General features: G+C 39.0%; 1 protein-coding gene across 2 annotated transcripts in view; it reads right to left on the reverse strand.

Moving 5' to 3' along the window:
- Positions 1-4310, reverse strand: part of PGR (progesterone receptor) — a 41404-nt gene extending 37094 nt beyond the window's left edge. For both annotated transcript variants that reach the window (XM_050333944.1, XM_050333945.1), the window contains exons 1-2: positions 3148-4310; positions 1751-1902 (exon numbers count right to left, since the gene is read on the reverse strand). In XM_050333944.1, coding sequence (XP_050189901.1) covers positions 1751-1902; positions 3148-4310 — 1315 coding nt within the window. The remainder of the gene's footprint in view (positions 1-1750; positions 1903-3147) is intronic.
- Positions 4311-19430: the final 15120 nt, after the last annotated feature.

A 19430-nucleotide genomic window follows, 5' to 3' on the forward strand; every position in this document is an offset into this window, starting at 1 on the left:
TCTTACCAAAAAACACCAATGCACTTCCTAACCAGACTCTCAGTCTTTGGAACAATTTAAATTTGAAATTATGAAGTTTCCGTGTAAAACATAAACCTTTTGTTTGTGTAAATGTACTGACCTCTCATTTCTCTCTATAGGTGTCTATTTTTTAATCTGGTTAAAACTCTGCAAATACTTTGGATAATCTGGACTTTGAATAATCCATGAAAACAAATTTAATATATTTCTATTATCAATTTATATGCCTTCTTGACATTTATCATTAAAATACTTCTGGTGAACAGTAATAAGATATAGTTTTGAGTAGGTTCACCTACTGCACAAACAAAATTGGATACTAAATTAAGAAAGAGATAAAATCTAAAAGTGATAGAATAAAATTCAAAGAAAAATTTCAACATTATTTTATAGGTGAAAAACAAAAATAAAACCTATTTTAAAATACGGCACTCATACATTACCCTACACTCAGTATTAAAACTTCAGCTCCCTGAGTTTTTCTAAAAAAAAAAAAGTATATGGCTGATGTAGCAAAACATAGCAAAAAAATGTGAAGCCAAACCAAGGGACCAGCTAGCACAGTCAGTGAAACTTTAATGTACTCTTGAGACTTGTACTCTAGAGCCTTACAGCCCAGCACATATGTTTCTAATAGCTTTCTCATGAAACCCATTGAACTTACTAGAGAAAATGTGGCACTAACTCAGAAGTTCACTTAGACCACCCAGCCCAGTGTTAGCACTTTGCAAATATCTAATATGCTAAAGGAAGAACGCGAGCACAAGCTTAAAGCAGAAAGCAACAGCACACTGAAACAAAAATTCTAATGATATTATTTTGCTAAGCTTTTACTTTTCCAATTTGGAAAGAAATAAACTTTATAAAGCTGAAGAACCTATATACCACAACAAGAAAATATATCATACCATTTTATTATTTCAAGGAATCCTATCCACTGTAATAATGGTTTTGTTATGTATATGGAACAGAAAATTGAATATCCTAGTTCTGACAGGATCAGATAAAAACCAAAAAAGGAGACAAAGCATAAAGAGTAAAAGACTTTGTTGTACTGCTTCATTTGTTGAACTATATAAAACAATCTGCTCTTGTAATTATATTTAAAATCTCAGCGGACAAGGCATTTAAAATAATACAAAAAGAAAATAATAAACATAGGTATTGCTACTGATTTACAAAACCCACAGCTTGGCTTTGCAATTTAATGGCTATTTGGAAAAAAAGACAAACACATTTATTGTTTTTATTACTTGAAATAGTTCAGTGAAATTTTAAATACTTCCATAATTTTCAGGAAGCAAAAAACTGCATCTTGCAAGTAAGAAAAATTCCATGACTTCAAAAAGAGAACAAAGCCGAAATAAATTCTTACCTGCCTGTAATTAGTTCATACCTGCAATATTTTCCTTTGAGCAGTATTTACACTTTTTAAAACAAATTGTGTGATACACAACATTTTTATGAAACTCTGCCTATGTGGAATGACTAAGTGGTAAATAGCAAATAATGAATAGCAAATAGGTAAAGTAAAACAAGTAATACTAGTAAAATCAAAAGCAGAAGAATTTTGTCAGTATTCACTGTAATATTTAAACAGTCAGCAAAACAAGAAGAATTTACTACAGTGATAATATTTATAAAGACGAACAGTAAATAAACAGTATGTCCTTGGCAGTGCCTAGAAGATATATTTCAGATAATTAGCAACAGTGGCATTATATAGTACCTTCCATTGCCCTTTTAAAGAAGACTTTACAACTTCCACAGGTAAGTACTCCATAGTGGCAACCAGAAGCCTCATCACCGCAGATGAGACAAATCTTCTGGGGTAGTGATTCAAAACTGTACTGAGAACTTTGGCTGGTTTCTGCATCTGGCCTTCAAAAGAAAGAGAATTAAAAGAAATGAAAGATCTAGCCTTGCATCGTTAATTTCTAACCTGTATTGATCAATTTTACACTAAAAACTTCATTTTAAAACTTGTAATCAAGTTACAGAAGATCAGGAAAAAACTAAAGTATGACTGCCTTTCAGCATAAAGGTTTGTCTCTACTATGGTACTACAGAAAGCAGTGGGCAAAAAGCATAATTATATTTTAATCCATTTAGCTCAAAAAGGTATAATCTAGAAACTCTGTTAAAATGTTCATCTTCCTCAGATCAACAACTCTTGTGAGTGGAGTCAGTGACTGATACTCTTTTTTCCTGTCCAGAGACAGAATCAGATAGAAGTCAATTGAATTTCAAAGGCCTCTTTCACATGGGAGATAACTAAGTTTCATCTCAGCTAGAAAAATCTTTCATAATCAGTTTACCACCCCCCATTCAGCTGCAGCTTTCTCATCAGTAACTAACTCTGATGGGGATATAAAAAGGATATTTCCAATTTCTCTTCAACAAAAGGCACAGACTAACAGAGGTAACCACTGTATTTAGAAAAAATAAGGGATTTCTGTTGAAACTGTAACATCATTTGTACGTATTTTTGCACATATTTCCAGGTAATGCATATCTCCACATTTCGCCATGACAGCATGCAATTTCCTTCTATCAAATCAATATACAAGTGTTTCAGTTTTTTGTGTGAAATTAACTGGGATTTTTTTTTTTTCCCCGAATTGGGCATAATGTTTCGGAAAACATTTAGGTATTGATGAATCTCTTCTGTCTGTCAGTGAGAGCAACCTGGAGAATACTCTGCACCCCCCTTCTGGAGCCGGGCACTGGCCCGGACATCGGACGGCACTGAAGCACCGCAGCGATAACAAGCCGATAATAATCATCTCCTGGAGCGTCACCGCGCCTGAAAAAACCGCTAGGTACCAACTGCTAAGCTGACACTGTGCCAGTCTCACACCGCCCTGGGACAGCCCGGCGTGCTCAAACAGCGCGCAGAATGGAAACGGGGGCTGCAGTTACTGCCTAAAAAACCAAAAAGGCCTTCGCCGAGAGAAACTTCGCCCGTCCTTGTCTCGGCTCCCCCGGAGCGCCCCTCCCGCGGCACGGCCGCCCCTCCGGAGGACGGAGAAGGATGCGCGGAGCTCTCTCGCCGCCGCATAGCGCGACCGCCCGGCCCCGTCCCTCGGCGAGCGCCCCGCCCGCCGCCCCCGCCGCCCTCCTTACCGCGCGTAGCCGAGGTAGGGCGGGCACAGCTGGGGCAAGCCCTCCTTCAGCACGGCGGCCGGGAAGCCCAGCGGCTGGTGCCCGTTGAGCCCCAGGGCCGGGTAGAGCCCCGGCGGCGCGGCCGAGGTGGAAGGGAGGCTGTCGGGCGCCGCCGCCGGCCCGTAGGCGCCGGCCAGGAGGGTGGGGTCCGCCTTGTAGAGGACGCACTCCAGCGACGGCTCCTGCCCGGCCCGCGGAGCCGGGGGGTAGTCGGAGCAGCCCGCCGCGGGGGTGGCCCTGCCGCCCGGGTACCGGGTGGAGAGGCCGAGACCCTCCTCTTTGATCTTCAGGACGGGCTGGAAGTCACCGTAGGCGAAGGACCCTTCCTTGGCATCCGTCGTGGGGAAGCCGTACCCCGGCAGGTCCGGGGCGGGAGGCGAGCATCGCGGCACCGCGCCGCCCTCGTACTCCGCCCCGTCCAGCAGCTGCCGTGTGCGGGAGGCCAGGAAGGCCGAGTTTAGGGGCAGGAGCGGCACGTGCAGGTATTCCTGCCCCGGGTCCCCTTCCCGGGACCCGCCGGGCAACGCCCCAAGCCCTGGGGCATCGTCCTTGGGGGCAGCGGCGGGACCCTCCGCGCCGCCTCCCGGCCGCGGCTTGGCGGCGGCCAGGGCATCGCCGGGCGGCCAGAGCGGGGCGGGCCGCGGCGGGGGCTGCGACGGACCGGGAGCCTCTGGGGCCGCTTCGCTCGCCTTCTGCGAGGGGCCGCGGCTCATCGGGCCGTCGGGCGCCTCCGCTGCCTCCACCTCGAAGAACGACCAGGGCGCCGCGGCCACCACGGAGCTGGCATGAGCCGTGGGAGCCAGAAAGGTGTCCAGGACGGTGTCCAGAGCGTCCTTGTCCGAGAGCGAGCCGCTCCCCGGCCGGTAGGAGAGAGAGACCCGGCCCTCCTCCTGCCCCAGCTGCTGCTGCCGCGGCTCTTCCTCCTCCTCCCCCTCCTCCTCCTCGTCCTCGTCCTCCTCCTCCTCCTCGTCGCTGCTCTTGGGGTAGAGCAGCCCGTCCAGGGAGATGTCAATGGGCTCCGCTTCCCCGCGGAAGGGGTCTCGGCCGGGCTGTCCTTGCAGCAGGACCGCCCCGTCTCTGGAAGGCGGAGGCGCTGTGGGCTCCTTGGCCTTCACCTCGGTCATGCTGGCCCGGGTAGCGCTGGACACCGGCGAGTCGGTGGCTGGGCAGCGGCGGGGGGCGGGCGGCCGGGCGGTGCAGGATGCAGGCGGCTCTTCACATCCTCGACGTGCCCGCTGCTGCCGCGGCACAGGTCCCGCTCACATGGTGCTGCTTTCGCGGGGGCGTCTCAGCCCCGGTCCCCGCCGCCGGGAGAGGGGTGACACGAGGCCGGGGGCGGTGCAACCTGGAGAGGAGAAACGATGGGAGCGTGTGCGGGGGCAGGCGGGAAGGCAGGGTACCCGCGAGGCGGCAGCGGGTGTGATGCCGCTCGCTGCCCCCCAGCTCCGAGCTCCGCTCGTCCCTGGACTGCTTCCCACTGCCCGGGCGGGCTGGCCGCCGGCTCCACGCCCCTCGTCCCTCCCTCACCGCCCCTCCTCGCCGCCAGCCCAGTCCCTTACCAAGGGTCTGCGCTGCAGGGCACGGGCTCACCCGCCAAGTCCCACCTCTGTCCCCTGCCTCTGGGCACCGCGGCTACCCCAGCAGCACTTCCACCGGCTCCACCTCCACTCCACCTCCCCCTGAATGTCCCCGCCGCTGATCGCCGTGCGCGCATCCCTCTAGTATCTCATCCGGCACCCTGTCCCTTCGATCCGCGCTTTTTGACCTATCCTGGCGTTCTCCCTGTCTTCTCATCCCTTTCCCCCACCTCTAGGGTCGTTTCTTCGTCCTCTCGCTTCGCCATCCCCAGAAGTGCAACTCTGGGGAAGAGGATGTAAGCCTCTTTTTAGGTCGCTGTTTTGGAGAACAGAAAATAAGACAAGCTTTACTTATCTGCAGTTGGCAATAGTAAAGGCTTCCTTTTATCTGTTTTTCACTGTTCCCAGTAGTTTTTCGTGGTTGAGCTCTGTTACCAAGCCTCTTCTAGGATCTATTTTCCAGTAGCAAAGAAACTGAGGCATTTCAAAGCTCTTTAAATTACAGTAGGGGACCTCAAAGCATTCTTTGCTCCAAGAAGCACAACGTCTTTTCTACAAAAGGTTTGGAAAGTGGGGCATTCTTTGCTTCTAAACTTTAATTACTGTGTCAGGGGCATGAGAGGATGTTGAAAACGGACCTGGTTTACAGCAGCTGGGTGGCCAGCCTGCATATAGCAAGTTCTAATTCAACCCAGGTTAGTTCTGACCAAGAAGCTGTCACCAGCTAATTACTGCCTGGCATTTTGTGCAAAATACTGGCTTTGTGGCAGAACCCATTCAGCTCAATAATACAGCTACTGACTGGCGGGGGGAGGAGGACAACACAACCCTTAGTATATTTTTATTATATAGAAATTCAGAAAAGAAACTTGTGTTGAAAGATACAAGGAATAAATTGGTGGAGGAGTTGGAGTAGTCCTCCTGACTTTAAGTGGAATCAGTATATTTCTGATATGTAGAGAAAAGTATGCTGTTACATGCTTCGTTATGCTCTGTAAGTATAACATGCTTTTCTGAAAAAAAAATCTTTTTTCCAAAAGACTGTGATCACCACAAAGCAGTTGCTTTTGTTATGTTACTTTCAAAACATTTTCAGACTGAAAAAGACAGCTTCTCAGGGAGAGAAACATAACTATTTGAAATTATTTCAGTAGTATTTGAAATCACACAGGGCAAGTTTATAGAAGCAGTGGCGTCACATAAACCTTATTCAATGTGGTGTGTACTTTCTACTTTATTCGTGGTAAAATACTACTGGCTTATAGAGTGCTTTGTGAGTCTACCTTTTACTGCTTCAAGAATAAATAGAAGACAAGCTTTATTTTTTCAATATTTAAAAGAATTAAGGCAATGTGCTAATAACTAACATTTTAAACCTCAGATGTTATATGGGCACCTCTCTATACATTTAGGGGTTCAACAGAATAATGCATCTCCAAGTATGCTTGTTATTAGGAGTATTTTTGAACAGCAGTATTTCACTCTGTAGATCTTGCAGGGGAAAGAACTGTTTGAGTAGAAAGTACCAAGACTTGAAGATGTTTTCACAAAACCTGTCAGTGGAACCAATGTTAAAAGAATTATTTGAGGAGCTATCCAGTTTTATGACATGACATTAAACAAATAGTTTGAAGCGCTTTTCTGGCTACCAAATTTCTATATTTCATGCTACAGTATTTCTCTCTTCTTCCAAATGTACCTTTTCTCAGAAGAGAGAGAAGTTCCTCTCCAATACTGTGCATCTCCATGCTCTTTTTGGTTTTCCCCTGATGTTTTCATGCTTAGTCACCTAGTTGTCATGCCTTTTTATTGCCACTGCCTTGCTTTCTCATTTCCACTTCCCCATATGGACCCAGCATTCATGGCCTGCATCTTTACAGAAATTGCTCCAAAAATGTGTTTCCTTACAGTGACTTTCCTTCTTCCTACTGCTTCAGGGCTAGAAGAGGTAAGGAGCCACAGATGGCCTGAATAGGAGGTCCTGAAAGAAAAAAACAAACAAACAAACAAAACCTGAGTAGTTTCCACTCCCTGTTGCTAATGACTTGTCTGATAAAATTCTACACTAACAAGTGTAGAATTCTACACTAATATGTAAACACCTACATGTTCACCAGAAATATAAATGTTTACTACTTACATTATTTGTCTAAATGTTAGCAATTAAATATTTTCCATGTTTTCTGCAGTCTTGATTTTATTTTTATGACCTGACAAATATACTATTAATTTCTTTAATAGGAGCAGTAATTATGCTGAATTGTCATTGTTTAAGGAAAATATCGTGGGTTCTTTAGGAAATGTATTCGACTTTATTTTATATTGGTTTCATGTGGTTTCTGTGAAATTTCACTGGAAACTTTTAATATTTTCTTGACATTATTCTGTCCATAACCCTCATGCCTCATCCCTGGAAGTGTTCAAGGCCAGGTTGGATGGGGCTTTGAGCAATGTGATCTAGTGAAAGGTGTCCCTGCCCATGGCAGGGGGGCGTTGGAAAGAGGTGATCTTTAAGATCCATTCCAATCCAAATGATTGTGTGATTCATTTGTTTCTTTTGCTCTTAGATTTTCTCACATCATTTGGATGCTTTGCCTGATATTGCTATGGTATCACGAGTTTTTAATTGGGAACATTTCAAAGTATGCCTTATCAATTCTTTTTTACATTCTACTGTTGCCATTTCTTAATTTTGATTTATTCATGTTGTTGTTGTGTCAATCAACATTACATAAAAACAGGTTTTCTTATGGTGTTTCCACAGCTGATTTTCATTTGCAAGCTATTAAAATTGAAGCTGATATTTTCAATTCAGATCTAAAAATGACATTTCAATAAGATTTTATTGGATATAAAAATCTTAAAAAGCAAACAGTGTGAATGTTCTTCTGAATAGACCTATTTTGAACCAAAAAGTAAAACTTTGGAGGTTTGATTGACATGCTTGCATTTTTTAAAATTCAGTCAGAACTTGAAAGTATATTGCAGAGCTCAAATAACTTTTGCTTATTTTCTTGCTCTGTTCAAAAAATGTGGATGAGTAAAAGCTGTACTTAACAAAACTTCTTGGCTGTCTTGCTTTGCAGTACAATTCCTATATAAAATGTCAACAAGAATAGCAACAATTATAGTGAGAACTCTCATTGTAAATCTCTAGATTTGCACTTAACTTTTAAGTAGTTTCTAAGCATTTGTTTGGCCATTCAACCATTCAATTGTACACTTTAAAGCAGTAAAAATTTTTGATAGACCCTTTGAAATATTGCTAATGTTATTGGCTTAAATAAAACCAAAAAATGTTGGGTGAGGAACAGGACAAATACACAGCCTCCTTGAACACTACAAGGATCAAAATCACAAACCTTTCCTATGATGACATTTTCTTAAAAACTCTTGAATCATGGCCTGAAAGTCAAAAAATCTAAGTTCCTGTTCTCAGACTAAAGTGTTCCATTTGTGTGTAAAGAGTGCTCCATATAAACAGTGCCGTAAAGTTAGTGTCCATGCAGACTTTACTTATAATGAGCTCAATATTGTTCTGCACAGCCTGTTGGAAAGCAGAACTTAAAGGTTAAAAATAATGCTTTATTTTTTCCACAGTTAACGAGTGCCTCATAATTTTGTCCTAACATTGTTTAGGATATAGTACAACCAAAAATGTGATTCACTTTTTGTAAACAGAGAGAAGGAGAGACTATCTTCTTCGAATAGCTTATGAGCTCGTGGTCAAAAAAAAAAAAAAAAAAAAAAAAAAGAAAGCTTGCATATGGAAAGGCTTAGAGGCTTTTGCTTTCTGTAACTGCATTTTGCAATTCCTCCACTGTGAAAAGCCCCCGCATTTTCAGCATGTGGTGTAGAGGATTAAAAAACTTCATAGTGTCATGTAAATAACAGCACATTCTTGTTATGTTACAGTTTTTCGAGCTGTGTACTTCTGTGATTGCATCCCTATCCTGTAAAAAAGTAGACCCCTGGTTAATGGGCTAAAGTTCACTTAAATTAGTATGCCAGCAAACATTAAATATACACTTCTTGGAGATCATGATTTTGAAGTACCACCTAAGTCATGGAAGCACTCAGCATCAGGGATGTGATTTGATGGTAAATGCTCACATCTAAGCCAGGTGATCAGGTTTCTGTAGTCATGTAAGAGTTACAGATGTCTGTAGGGACCATTTTCTGGAGCTCTTCAGAGACACTTAGTGTTATATTAAAGACATAAAGGACTTCTGTGATCTGAAACACTCTAAAAGCCATGATTTTTCCAGCACTGCAATGTCGACGTCTACATGAAGAGGTCTGAATCTAGTCTTAAATCCTTAAAATGCAGTATCAGTGTGCTCTACTGCAATAATTGAAAACATTATAGGAATCATAGTTTCAGAAACTGCACTGTATGCATACTTTTTTTTCTTCTAAGCAAAGGCACACCACAATGTAATTAATCTCTGTGGTGTTTTCTCAGCTTAAGGTAAACCATCAAATTTACTAAAAGCTATGAAAAAAATACAAGGATGTATTGGAAGAAATGTAAATGCAAAAGGGATTGGCAAACAGCAAGGTATATGACAAAGAAAGTAAGCAATAGAGTTATAAAAGGAGATGAGAGAAAGGAAGCTAATCATGGTGCATGGTACGTTTCTTGCTCTCAGGTGCTAAAGTTGATGCAGGGATAATATTGATATGGGAGGTGTAGTGGGCTCTGAGACACATTTATCTTTATAAATTCTCCAAAACAGATGGGCATGGAGTTAATAGTTGCAAAGGTGATACATAATCCTGGTACAGAAGTAATATATTTTATTTACAGTTCTTTGTTTTCTACTTTGACTAACTCTCAATGAACTGCAGAATGTAACAAACTTGTAGCTGAGCAAATAAACAGAAGTATGAGACATTAAAAAAAAAAAAAAGAGAGAAACTTTCTGGTTTTATGCCCCACAGAGAATGTTATTGCTTGATGGATGACATCCTCAAAAAGTTTCTCAAATATTTTGTCCTTTGTCTTTCAATTAATGCATCACCTCAAGGTGTCAAAAGGCACATACTACACTTCCCTCCAGGCCTAGGTGGGGGACCTTTACCCATACCTGTCATCTTCCTCAGTGTGGTTTTGTTGCTGTTGTTTAGCCACAGGACAAAGATGACTCCTGGCAGTTTAACATTCACGATAGTCAATGTATTGCAGCAAGTTGTTTGCTGGTTGGAGAGTAGGAAGTTGCAATCAGTGATACTTAACAGCTGTAACACTAAACTCTGAAATTCAGGAAGAAGTAGACAATAGATCTTCAGTATTAAAACTAATATCCTGATCAAATTGTGTCTCCTAAGTAATCATAGAAAATAAGATAACCACTGGATAGAACCTCAGGACATATACAAGTAAATCTGGAAATCCAAATTGATAGGAAAATGCTATTTAACAAAAAGATAAACCACAGGTTACACATAACTGTGGCATTCTCTTAAGAGTTCAAAAGCTGAATGAAATAGAACTGATCTTGAACCTGAGCCCCACTGTAAGTGGAATTAGGCATAATATGCTTTTACTTTTGCGCAGCCTTTGGTGCCAACTTCAGTTTCACAACAGACATCCTTCCCATGCACATTCAAAGCATTTTAGCAAGGCTTAATCTTCCATCTACTTATTGGATTCCAAAGTTTTTCTTGCTCTTTCTACTCATAGTCTAATTGCGCAATAGGGACGTGGTTGTCCCATGAAATTTCAAAGTTGACTCTTTGGCCTTGGAATATTCACCAACTGCTCTGAATTATCAGTTTCTTTTCATAACCTTTTGTTAAAAGCATATATTAATTTCTACAAGAAATACAGTATTAAAAAGTCGCATCATACTTAGCTATCCCCAAATTAATTGGAAATGGCTAAATGTCATAATATCCAAACATAAACAATAATCTCAGTTTCTTATCTTGCTGTATTCCATCACTACTACACTGAGACTAAAACATTGCTTAAAATTCCATCCACTTTATAATAAGTTTCCAAAGAGTTTTGCTTCTTAAGGAGTTCCAGGTAATTTTATTTACTCTTTCTCTCTTGTCCTACATGTTGTTCTGGGTATGTCCTCTACCTGATAAACTGTGCAGATTGTACTTGAGGATGTACCTTTAGGAAAGCAGAGAAGCCCAATGTGCCCATACCTATCTGCATGCTTCCTGCACAGGCTTTTGTGCAACAGGAGGGAGGGAATAGTAAACTTCCTGTCTCAAAACAGTGGCGCAGACAGGGTTGGGTTATGCTCCAGAACAGGGTGGACTTGAGTGCCAACACTTGTCTGATTCATCCTTCACAGGAATTTAGATAGTCTGGGACCCCAGGTGTGGGCACATTGCTTTTTCACATTTCTGCAGGGGAACTGACTACAGTTACTTTACTTTTGGATGCCAAAAGAGGGATCAAAACTGATAGCTCTCTTAATATTTTGTATTAGAAAATCATGTGAAGTTAATAACTGTAATATGATCTATAGCAAGAAAGAAATGCTTTGTATTGTTGCCACATAAGACACAAAGTCTTCATTTTTTTCTTCTTTTTTTTTTTCCCCAGAGAACTAGAAAGTTTTTGGGCTCTTGCTTTAATTATATCATTTTTCATTTTATTTCCTAATTGGAGCTCAACAATAAAATTATTCAAAGCTTCCAAAACATACATTTACTTTTCCAAAATATATATGCCCCTTTGACACAGTATAACCTGTATAATTGTTGTTATAGAACAAATCTCAAAAATTTTTCTATCATTCCACAAAATCCAATTTTGTAGTAAAATATTTACCTACCATTTAATCCATGAAAAACATAAGCACAAATATGTCTTCCAAGGCATTGCTTGTGTATTAAGTTGCACCAAATTGTTGCTGTGCTGTGAAAGTTTATTGCATTAGATGTGAGTCTGCTCAGTCTCTTAAATGAGAGGAAGGTTTTACATGAATATGTAAATTTTTTAACGGTATCAATATTTTCTATGTCTGCTTACCTTTAACAGCTTCTGTGTCAAAATCAATTTGTTTAAAAAGTTACATAACTACGGATCAGACCAAACTCCTTTCTGTACAAGAATGAGCTGCATTATTAAACATTCTGCTGTGAGAACATGGAGCTGTATCAACAGGCAGGAGTCAGGCTCTGGATTCTACATCAAATGACTCATACTCGCTGTGTATTTAGGCTCTACTTGGAACACATCAGATCTCCATGTGGTACTTATCTAAACTTCCTGTTGTAACACTGATCTCCATTTAGCTTTTGTTTGCTCTTTCTCAGACAGATTGTTGTCTTAAATTTGAGTCCAGAATGTAAAAACTAACTCTTAAGTCATCATCATTAAATTCTTGAAAATCAGAAATTGTCCTGTTTTTCTTCATGTCTCCTTCTCCTGTGATTTCTCACACTATTGTGTTTGATGATTTCACCAATTAACTTGGTTCAAATACGCTGAATTAAACAGTAAATAAATCAAATTGTGCTATAGTTACACATTACTGAAAGAACATAATTTTTGTTAAAATAGAATATAAGTAATTTGTATTGTATAATAGTTAATATCTATGCATTAATTATTTGCTTCTTGAAAACTGATCTGTGAAAAGTCCATTTTCCTAACAATTTATAAAAAACTGCATGTACAAATACAGAACCTCTTGTCGGTGGATATTAATTTTCTAGTTTCAACCGGGTATAAAACTTTGCATTGCTTCCAAGCTTTCATCTAAACAGCCTTTTGGTCTTTCTGTGCCATCATAAGATATCGTACTGTAGCAAAATAGTTCTTCAGATTTTTTGTTGGTTGAAACAACTGTTCATCTTTCCCTCTGCTGTGTGTTGACATTCTTGGCTGGGCTTTGCAGATCATTTGTGACAGTGTTCTCTGTCTTTATATTTAATTGATCCAATTATCTCACTGGATAAGATAATTTTATCAAGATAAAGATTTACTCTGCCTCTGTATGAGGATTAGCTGTGAAGGTGTCCATATGTTCAGCAATTCTGAGTAGAAATACTAAGATACAAAGGAAGGTGCCCTGTGATGTGAAAATTAAGCAAAGACTGAGGTAGAAGTCCTTCACCTTTTGAAAGATGAAGTTCTATCCAGATGCTGTATAACAATAAAATCTACTTGAAGTATTGTCATTTGTTTTTGACCAATCATTAAAGAACTGGAATGTTAGGCTCTGAATTTTGCATCAGATACTGAATGTCATCAATCAGCACAGCTGTGTGAGATCCAGTGAAGGAATTCAAGCCTAAAAACTGTCAAGGGACCAATATTCTTTAATTCTCCCAGTTCTAAAGTTCCATTAGAGTATGTCATTTGAGGATAATAAATGCCAGGTCATTGTTTCCCAGGAAGCCTAGAAGAGTCTCACATTTGTACCTTTGGGTCTGGATACTTGTCTAAGTAGTAAATTGCTCTCAAGGCATCAGAAGAAAACAGTATTTCACATTTGACTGACTGAAAAGAGCTAAGTTATTCTCAATTCTTGGGAACGGGAGCATAACTCTGAATTGAGAGCAGCAAAAAGATGGTCAAGAAACCCAGAAGTGGAGATTTGTTATGCAAATATTTAACTTAAAACCTCAGCAGATTTTAGCTTATTACTCACTATTCAATAAAAAAATAAAAAAAAATAAAAAAAAATTAAAAAAAAGCTAGATTTAAACTACAAGCCTGCTAGGCAGTGTTTTGGATGTGGAATATTAAACAACAGGAAGTGAAGGGAATATATACAGCTGTGGCATCATGGTTGCTCAGGTTCTTGAGTGAATCAGAACAAATCAAATTTCATCACTGAAATTTAACACTACTACATGCAATTTATAAATAAAATCAATAGTGAAACTTGTATGGAGTATGAAAAATAAGAGATCACAATTTCAATTAAATAGGATCTTCTAAAGGTTGACAAGGTTGTCTAAACTAAATTGATATAAATCCTGGGCTGTTTAACAGATTAACAAAACTTTATTTACCTCAGAGTAAAACCTTTAAAGTTACAAAAACTATTTTTATGTTCACCTGAAATGACAATTTGCAGATGCATCCCTTAACTAGACATAGAAAGACATAAAAGACTGGGTTCCCAGTGCTTTATGCTAACTCCAGACTTTCCAGTCTTGATTTTGAGAAACTAGCTAAAATATTCCATTGTCAAATAGCCTTCTTCATTCTGTTATTAATTGTAATTGGTGGTGGTGTGTTCATCCCCAGAAGTGTTTGTTATTGATCAGAGCCCCCAGTTCTATGTGAAGTATTTAACAAAAAGAAGGTGTCCTGAAAACCTACCATAGAAAATGATATTAAGTTAAGGTCATCTAAACCAAAAGATAAATGTTAAGATGATAGTGTATTTTGTTGTAGAACTATGGATTCATGTGAGGGAGATGTTCATTTAATCACAACACCAGAAGTATGCTACAGCTGTTAATCACTCTGCCCTAAAATTAATCTCAAGTTCTCTGGCTTTGAAATTCTGGCCATAACTCATCTTACAGGAATATTGTTGGGTATGACTTTCTCTTGACTTCTGCTATCCTTAGGCTGAAAAATAATTGCTACGTTTTCACTTTGAGGGACCAGTGTACACACAGGGCAAAAAAACTGGATACTGAAGTCCTATCTGTGGTGCTGTTTGCCATAAAATTTTAAAAAAAAATTATCACTAGTCATGGAAAAATATGTAAATGAGGTAAGAGCTAGATTACCAGAGTGGTGGCAGTGAGTGGCAGGAGGGATGAAGGAGGCAATGCATAGAAAGGAGAAGACCTGGCAATGACACCAGTGTCATGGTTACATATTAGGCACTGGTGGGAGCTTCTGCTGCAGAGACAGAAGCCTTTGCTTTTTTGTAGTCTGTTCATCTTAATCTTTTTCATCACTTATTCACAACAAATCTCATGTTAAAACAGAACCACTGGATTTCTGCAACCTTTCCAACAGATAGAGCACCACAAATCTGCTAACATTAACATATTAGATATATATTCTGTGTGAAATAATGTGTAAGAACAATTTTTAATAGAATACAATTAATAAATTAATAGGACACTTGTTCTGAGTTATTGGAAGTCACTAGAAAAAAAGTAGATGAGGGCAAATAATTTAAATATAAAAATATTCTTACATGTTGTATAGTTATATAAATTATGTATTATACAAACATGTCTATTATAATTTTTATATAAAATTTAATGTAAATCAAAATCCCTGAATTATTACTATGGGTCTAAAGAATGTTCTTAATACCCTGACTCTATCCAATGATTTCCAAACTGTATCAATCCTCCCTGTGCTAAAAGAAAATTTCCCTCCTACACCCAAATCCCAAATTCAGAATACATGAAGGATACACATCAGCTGGGTATGTTAAAATCTACTAGCAAAACATGCACCGTTTTAGGTTAAAAATATAATCCAAGCTTATTTTACTTGACCTAATATTTGTTCTATTCTTATATTTGTACCTTTTTTTTAATCAGTAAATGGCATTTTTTCCTTTAGACTTTAGCCCTAGGCATTATTTCATGAACATTCTGCCTTGAGTTATATTTTCTTAATTTCTTCAGTTTGTTTGCTTTCTCAACTCAATCCTCTTTCTCAGGTCTTTCAAAACACAGTGCTGAGTCCTTATTTTTAATTAACAAAAAAGTGATCAACCCTGTATTTGGGTGAAGGTACTCTATCACAACAGATGGAATATAAAAAGCATGATGAGAAGCTGATGTGTTTGATATGAAAGTCATCAAAATCATCTATACTCTGGAAAATTAATGTTGCAATTTCCAGGATAATACATGATGTTTAAAAAAACACTTCATTTTTTCATGTGCCTAGTCATATTCGTCCTTTCAGAAATAAATGGGGGAAACAAACATGACCAAAGCCACCATGTCTGATCCTAAAGGAACTCTGAATTGGAATCACAGCTCTGTGCTTTGGGCATCATTATGAAATCAAGGCAAAAGCAGTTTTTGAGTAAGCAAATTGTAAATATCAATTCAATCTTAAAATAGAAAATTAGACTGACATATTTAGATGCCTCTCAGAGACTGATACATTCATCATGCTTTCTGTTACTAATGCAGGACTTCACTCATCAGAAAAGATTTCTATCTCTGGTATAAACCTCAGTCAGTAAATGTTCCAAAGCATTAGCAGTTGTTCAGAAATACTATTAAGAATGTTCCATTTCACCAGAGCATTAAAAAGCTTTCAAAGAGTACAGAATGCAATTACAAAAATAAGAACCAGGTCACAGCACTAGAACTGCCGTCCTGACCCATGCAAAAGCAGCAGTTGTTATTTTTTTTTTTTTAAATGATGACTGATATTAAAGATGTGACATAGGGACTCAGTAGATGTGTACACTGTTCAGGAGGGAGCTGGACAGAAAGATCAAACATAATTTTTAAGGACAAAATTAAAAATGTGAATTAAGGCTTGCAGTTGGGTTTTATATATTTATCACTCTCAGGCCTTGTACAATCAAGAATGCATGAATTATGAGGACAAGGAACAAGTAATCAAGAGGTAATTTAATCTCTCATAACAGTAAGAAAATGCAACAAATGGAGCAGACTTTTGAAGATTTTCCTTGTTATCCTTTCAATCTAGTGATGGTTCAGTGTAGACTATGGTCTCAGTTTTGAACTTATAACGCTTTGTGGCAGTTATGAAGGCAAAATAGTTTCTTTCTTAGACCAACTTTGTCATTTTAAACAGATAAGAAATTATTGTCACTAGAAAGTGCACTTTCATATTGAAGGTGATTGTCTTAAAGTTGATCTGAACAAAACCACCCATATCTTTGTTGGAGGCTGTAGTTGCCTTTTTATTTTAAATGAATAATAATTTTTAGAATGTAAAGCCTTTGTTATAGCTCACCCACTTGGAGATGTGAGAAAGCAGCCTGCTGATTATGGAAACATAAGTTATAGACTAGTGATGATGTGGCAGGGGTCACTATGTTGAAAAAATAGTTGTACTGGAATGGAAATTATTTTACTTCCTTTTTGGGTGATTGGCTGAGTGGATTATTCTAATCTGAATAATTCCTGTATGTTTTACTCATCAGAAGAGGAAAAAAAAGAAGAAAAAAATAGCTTGCAGAAAGTCTGAAATCTTTTAACAGAATTTACTGGTTGTTGAGGATATAGACTAAGGTACTGCTCAAATCACAGAAGGAGGAATATTCATTAATTAATATCTTTTTGTTGAAATATTGAGTACAAATGTACATTTTGTTTGTTGTGATCAAACTAGGAAAACTTTATAAATGTCCTTTCTCTCTTCATGTGAAATGACAGCTCTTGTACAGTTCCATTTCACCTGGGCTAGGATGAATATTTGATGAAAAAACATGAAGATGCATTGATTAAATAAAACCAAACCCAAGGCTATCTCATAAAAATCACACCCCTGGGAATGACATTGTCCTCATGGGAGATACTAGCCTTGAAGCAAAGAAGGCCAACATCATCTTGGGCTGTATGAGTGTAGCCAGTGGATACAGGGAAACACACTTCCGCTTGCCCTGGTGGGACACATCTGGAGTGATGTGTCCAGTTCTGCCTCCCCCCAGTACAAGTAAGACCTGCAAACTGGTCAGGGAGCTGGAGCACTGAACATACAAGAGACTGAGTAAGTCATGTTTGTTCAGCCTGGAAAAGAGAAACCAAAGGGAAACCTTATTGCTGTCTACAATTACCTATCAGAGGATATCAAGAAGACAGACTCTTCTTGGATATGCACAACAATAGGAAGAGAGGCTGTAGACACGAACTAGAACCTGAAAAATTCCAATTAGATTTCTTATTTTTTAAATTCCAGAACATTTTCTCTGAGAAGCTGTGGGTTCTCCATCCTTGGAGGTGTTCAAAACTCAACAAGTTGAGGGGTTTGCACTAGGTGGCCTCCTAAATTATTATATGATCCTGTGGTTCTGGGATTGCCCTAGTGGGGAAGCTACAAGGAGATGTCTACAGGATAAACTTGAATGGAGATAAAGGAAACCTTGTTTTTCTTTAAAGAGGTTATATGGTGTGTGTATAGAAAGCATATATAGACAGTTTATATATACTTATATATATGAACATATAATACAATTATTTAGGCTACATATACAGATACCTACAACATAGGACAAGTAGAATTGCAGTACACTGCAAATGCAATTGCCACAGTATCGCACTAGTGGAGAATTTGTTACTCTTTGCTATGTGAAATTAATAGCATCACCTTGCTGTTATTACAGCTGAAGTGCTTCTGCATCGAGTCCACAGCATATGTAACATCCAAGTTATCAATAGAGAGAAATGTATCAGGCTATCATGAAACATTGATCAGCTGATCAGTGAAGATATACCTAACATGTGGGGTCCAGAATAATCTTCCAGTTGTTTTGTGTACTCTAAATACATTCCGAATTCATGTCAAGATGAGACATTGTACTCACCTGTAAACTTGTTTCTGTTGGAAAGAAACAGCAACGTGGACAGAGAGAGAGCCACAGCATGACTCAGACACTCCAAACTGCGCCACAATATTTATGTATACTTATAGATTTGTACATACGCTAAATTTTTGTTCGCTCTGGTGTCTTTGAAACCAGTCAGTGGCTATATGAGTTTTTAAATGCTCCTTTGTTTCTGTCATCCATGAAAAAGTAAGAAATACTGAGTACTTCTTTTCATTTAAAAAATATCTGCAAGAAAAAAAATAGAAATAAATTTTCAATAATACATGTCATGTAAGTTTTCTAGAAAAAAAACAACATTCTGTTTTCTAACCAGAAATATTATACTAGGGTAGAGGTGTCTATAACAGAGGAACACAAAAGAGAGGGAAGACAGAACTCAAGATGTCAAAGGGAAACAGATCTATCAATACAAACCAGAAAGATCCTTCTTCTGAAATCAAAATGAATGGTGCTCAGTTAAATTCTGCTGGCTACATCTGGTTATTTGGGTGACACCCAATGGTCACACTTGATCTTGTTCAGAATCTCTGAGCCATCCAGATGCTGAAGATCCTTGTTCTGTGAGAATTAGGCCTATTGATAATATTAGTGGATCTGAATTTCCTGCCTTGCTGAATGAGAAAAGGATGACCAACCTTTGACATGGATTGGCAGGAAAGTTTACACCTCTTTCCTTTTCCAGCATGGAAAAGTTCTGGGAAAGTAACAAATTAAAATTCTGTAATTAAGCTCCTGGGAAGAATTGAGCCACCAAATTAATTAATGAAAATGTGATTGATGAACCTGGCAGTTGACAGAATTATTTATGACTGTAAATCATACAGGGTGTTCTTCCTCATTAATATTCCATTAATTTGTTGGATTTTTTTTTAAATTGCACTGACAATTCTCAGAGATGCACTAAAAAGGTATTTTAAATATTAGATTGAAATATTAGGTTGAGAAATTGATGTTTGAGCAAAGAATTGAATACTATTTCTGATAATAAGATCTTGTCAAAAGTAAGTTCTCCAGCCTTTTTAATGATTACTGCCTTTTAAATTTGATTTTTATAAGTTTTTTTCCAAAAAGAAGAAATACTATATGCATCCTTCTCTTTTTAATGATTATATTAAAGGGTCTTTTGTGGCTTAAGTTTAGTTCTCCTTTCCCTTCTTTTGCCAAAGGAAAT

This window comes from Myiozetetes cayanensis, unplaced genomic scaffold, assembly GCF_022539395.1.
Source record: "Myiozetetes cayanensis isolate MyiCay16 unplaced genomic scaffold, myiCay2020 scf5-8, whole genome shotgun sequence".
NCBI lineage: Eukaryota > Metazoa > Chordata > Aves > Passeriformes > Tyrannidae > Myiozetetes > Myiozetetes cayanensis.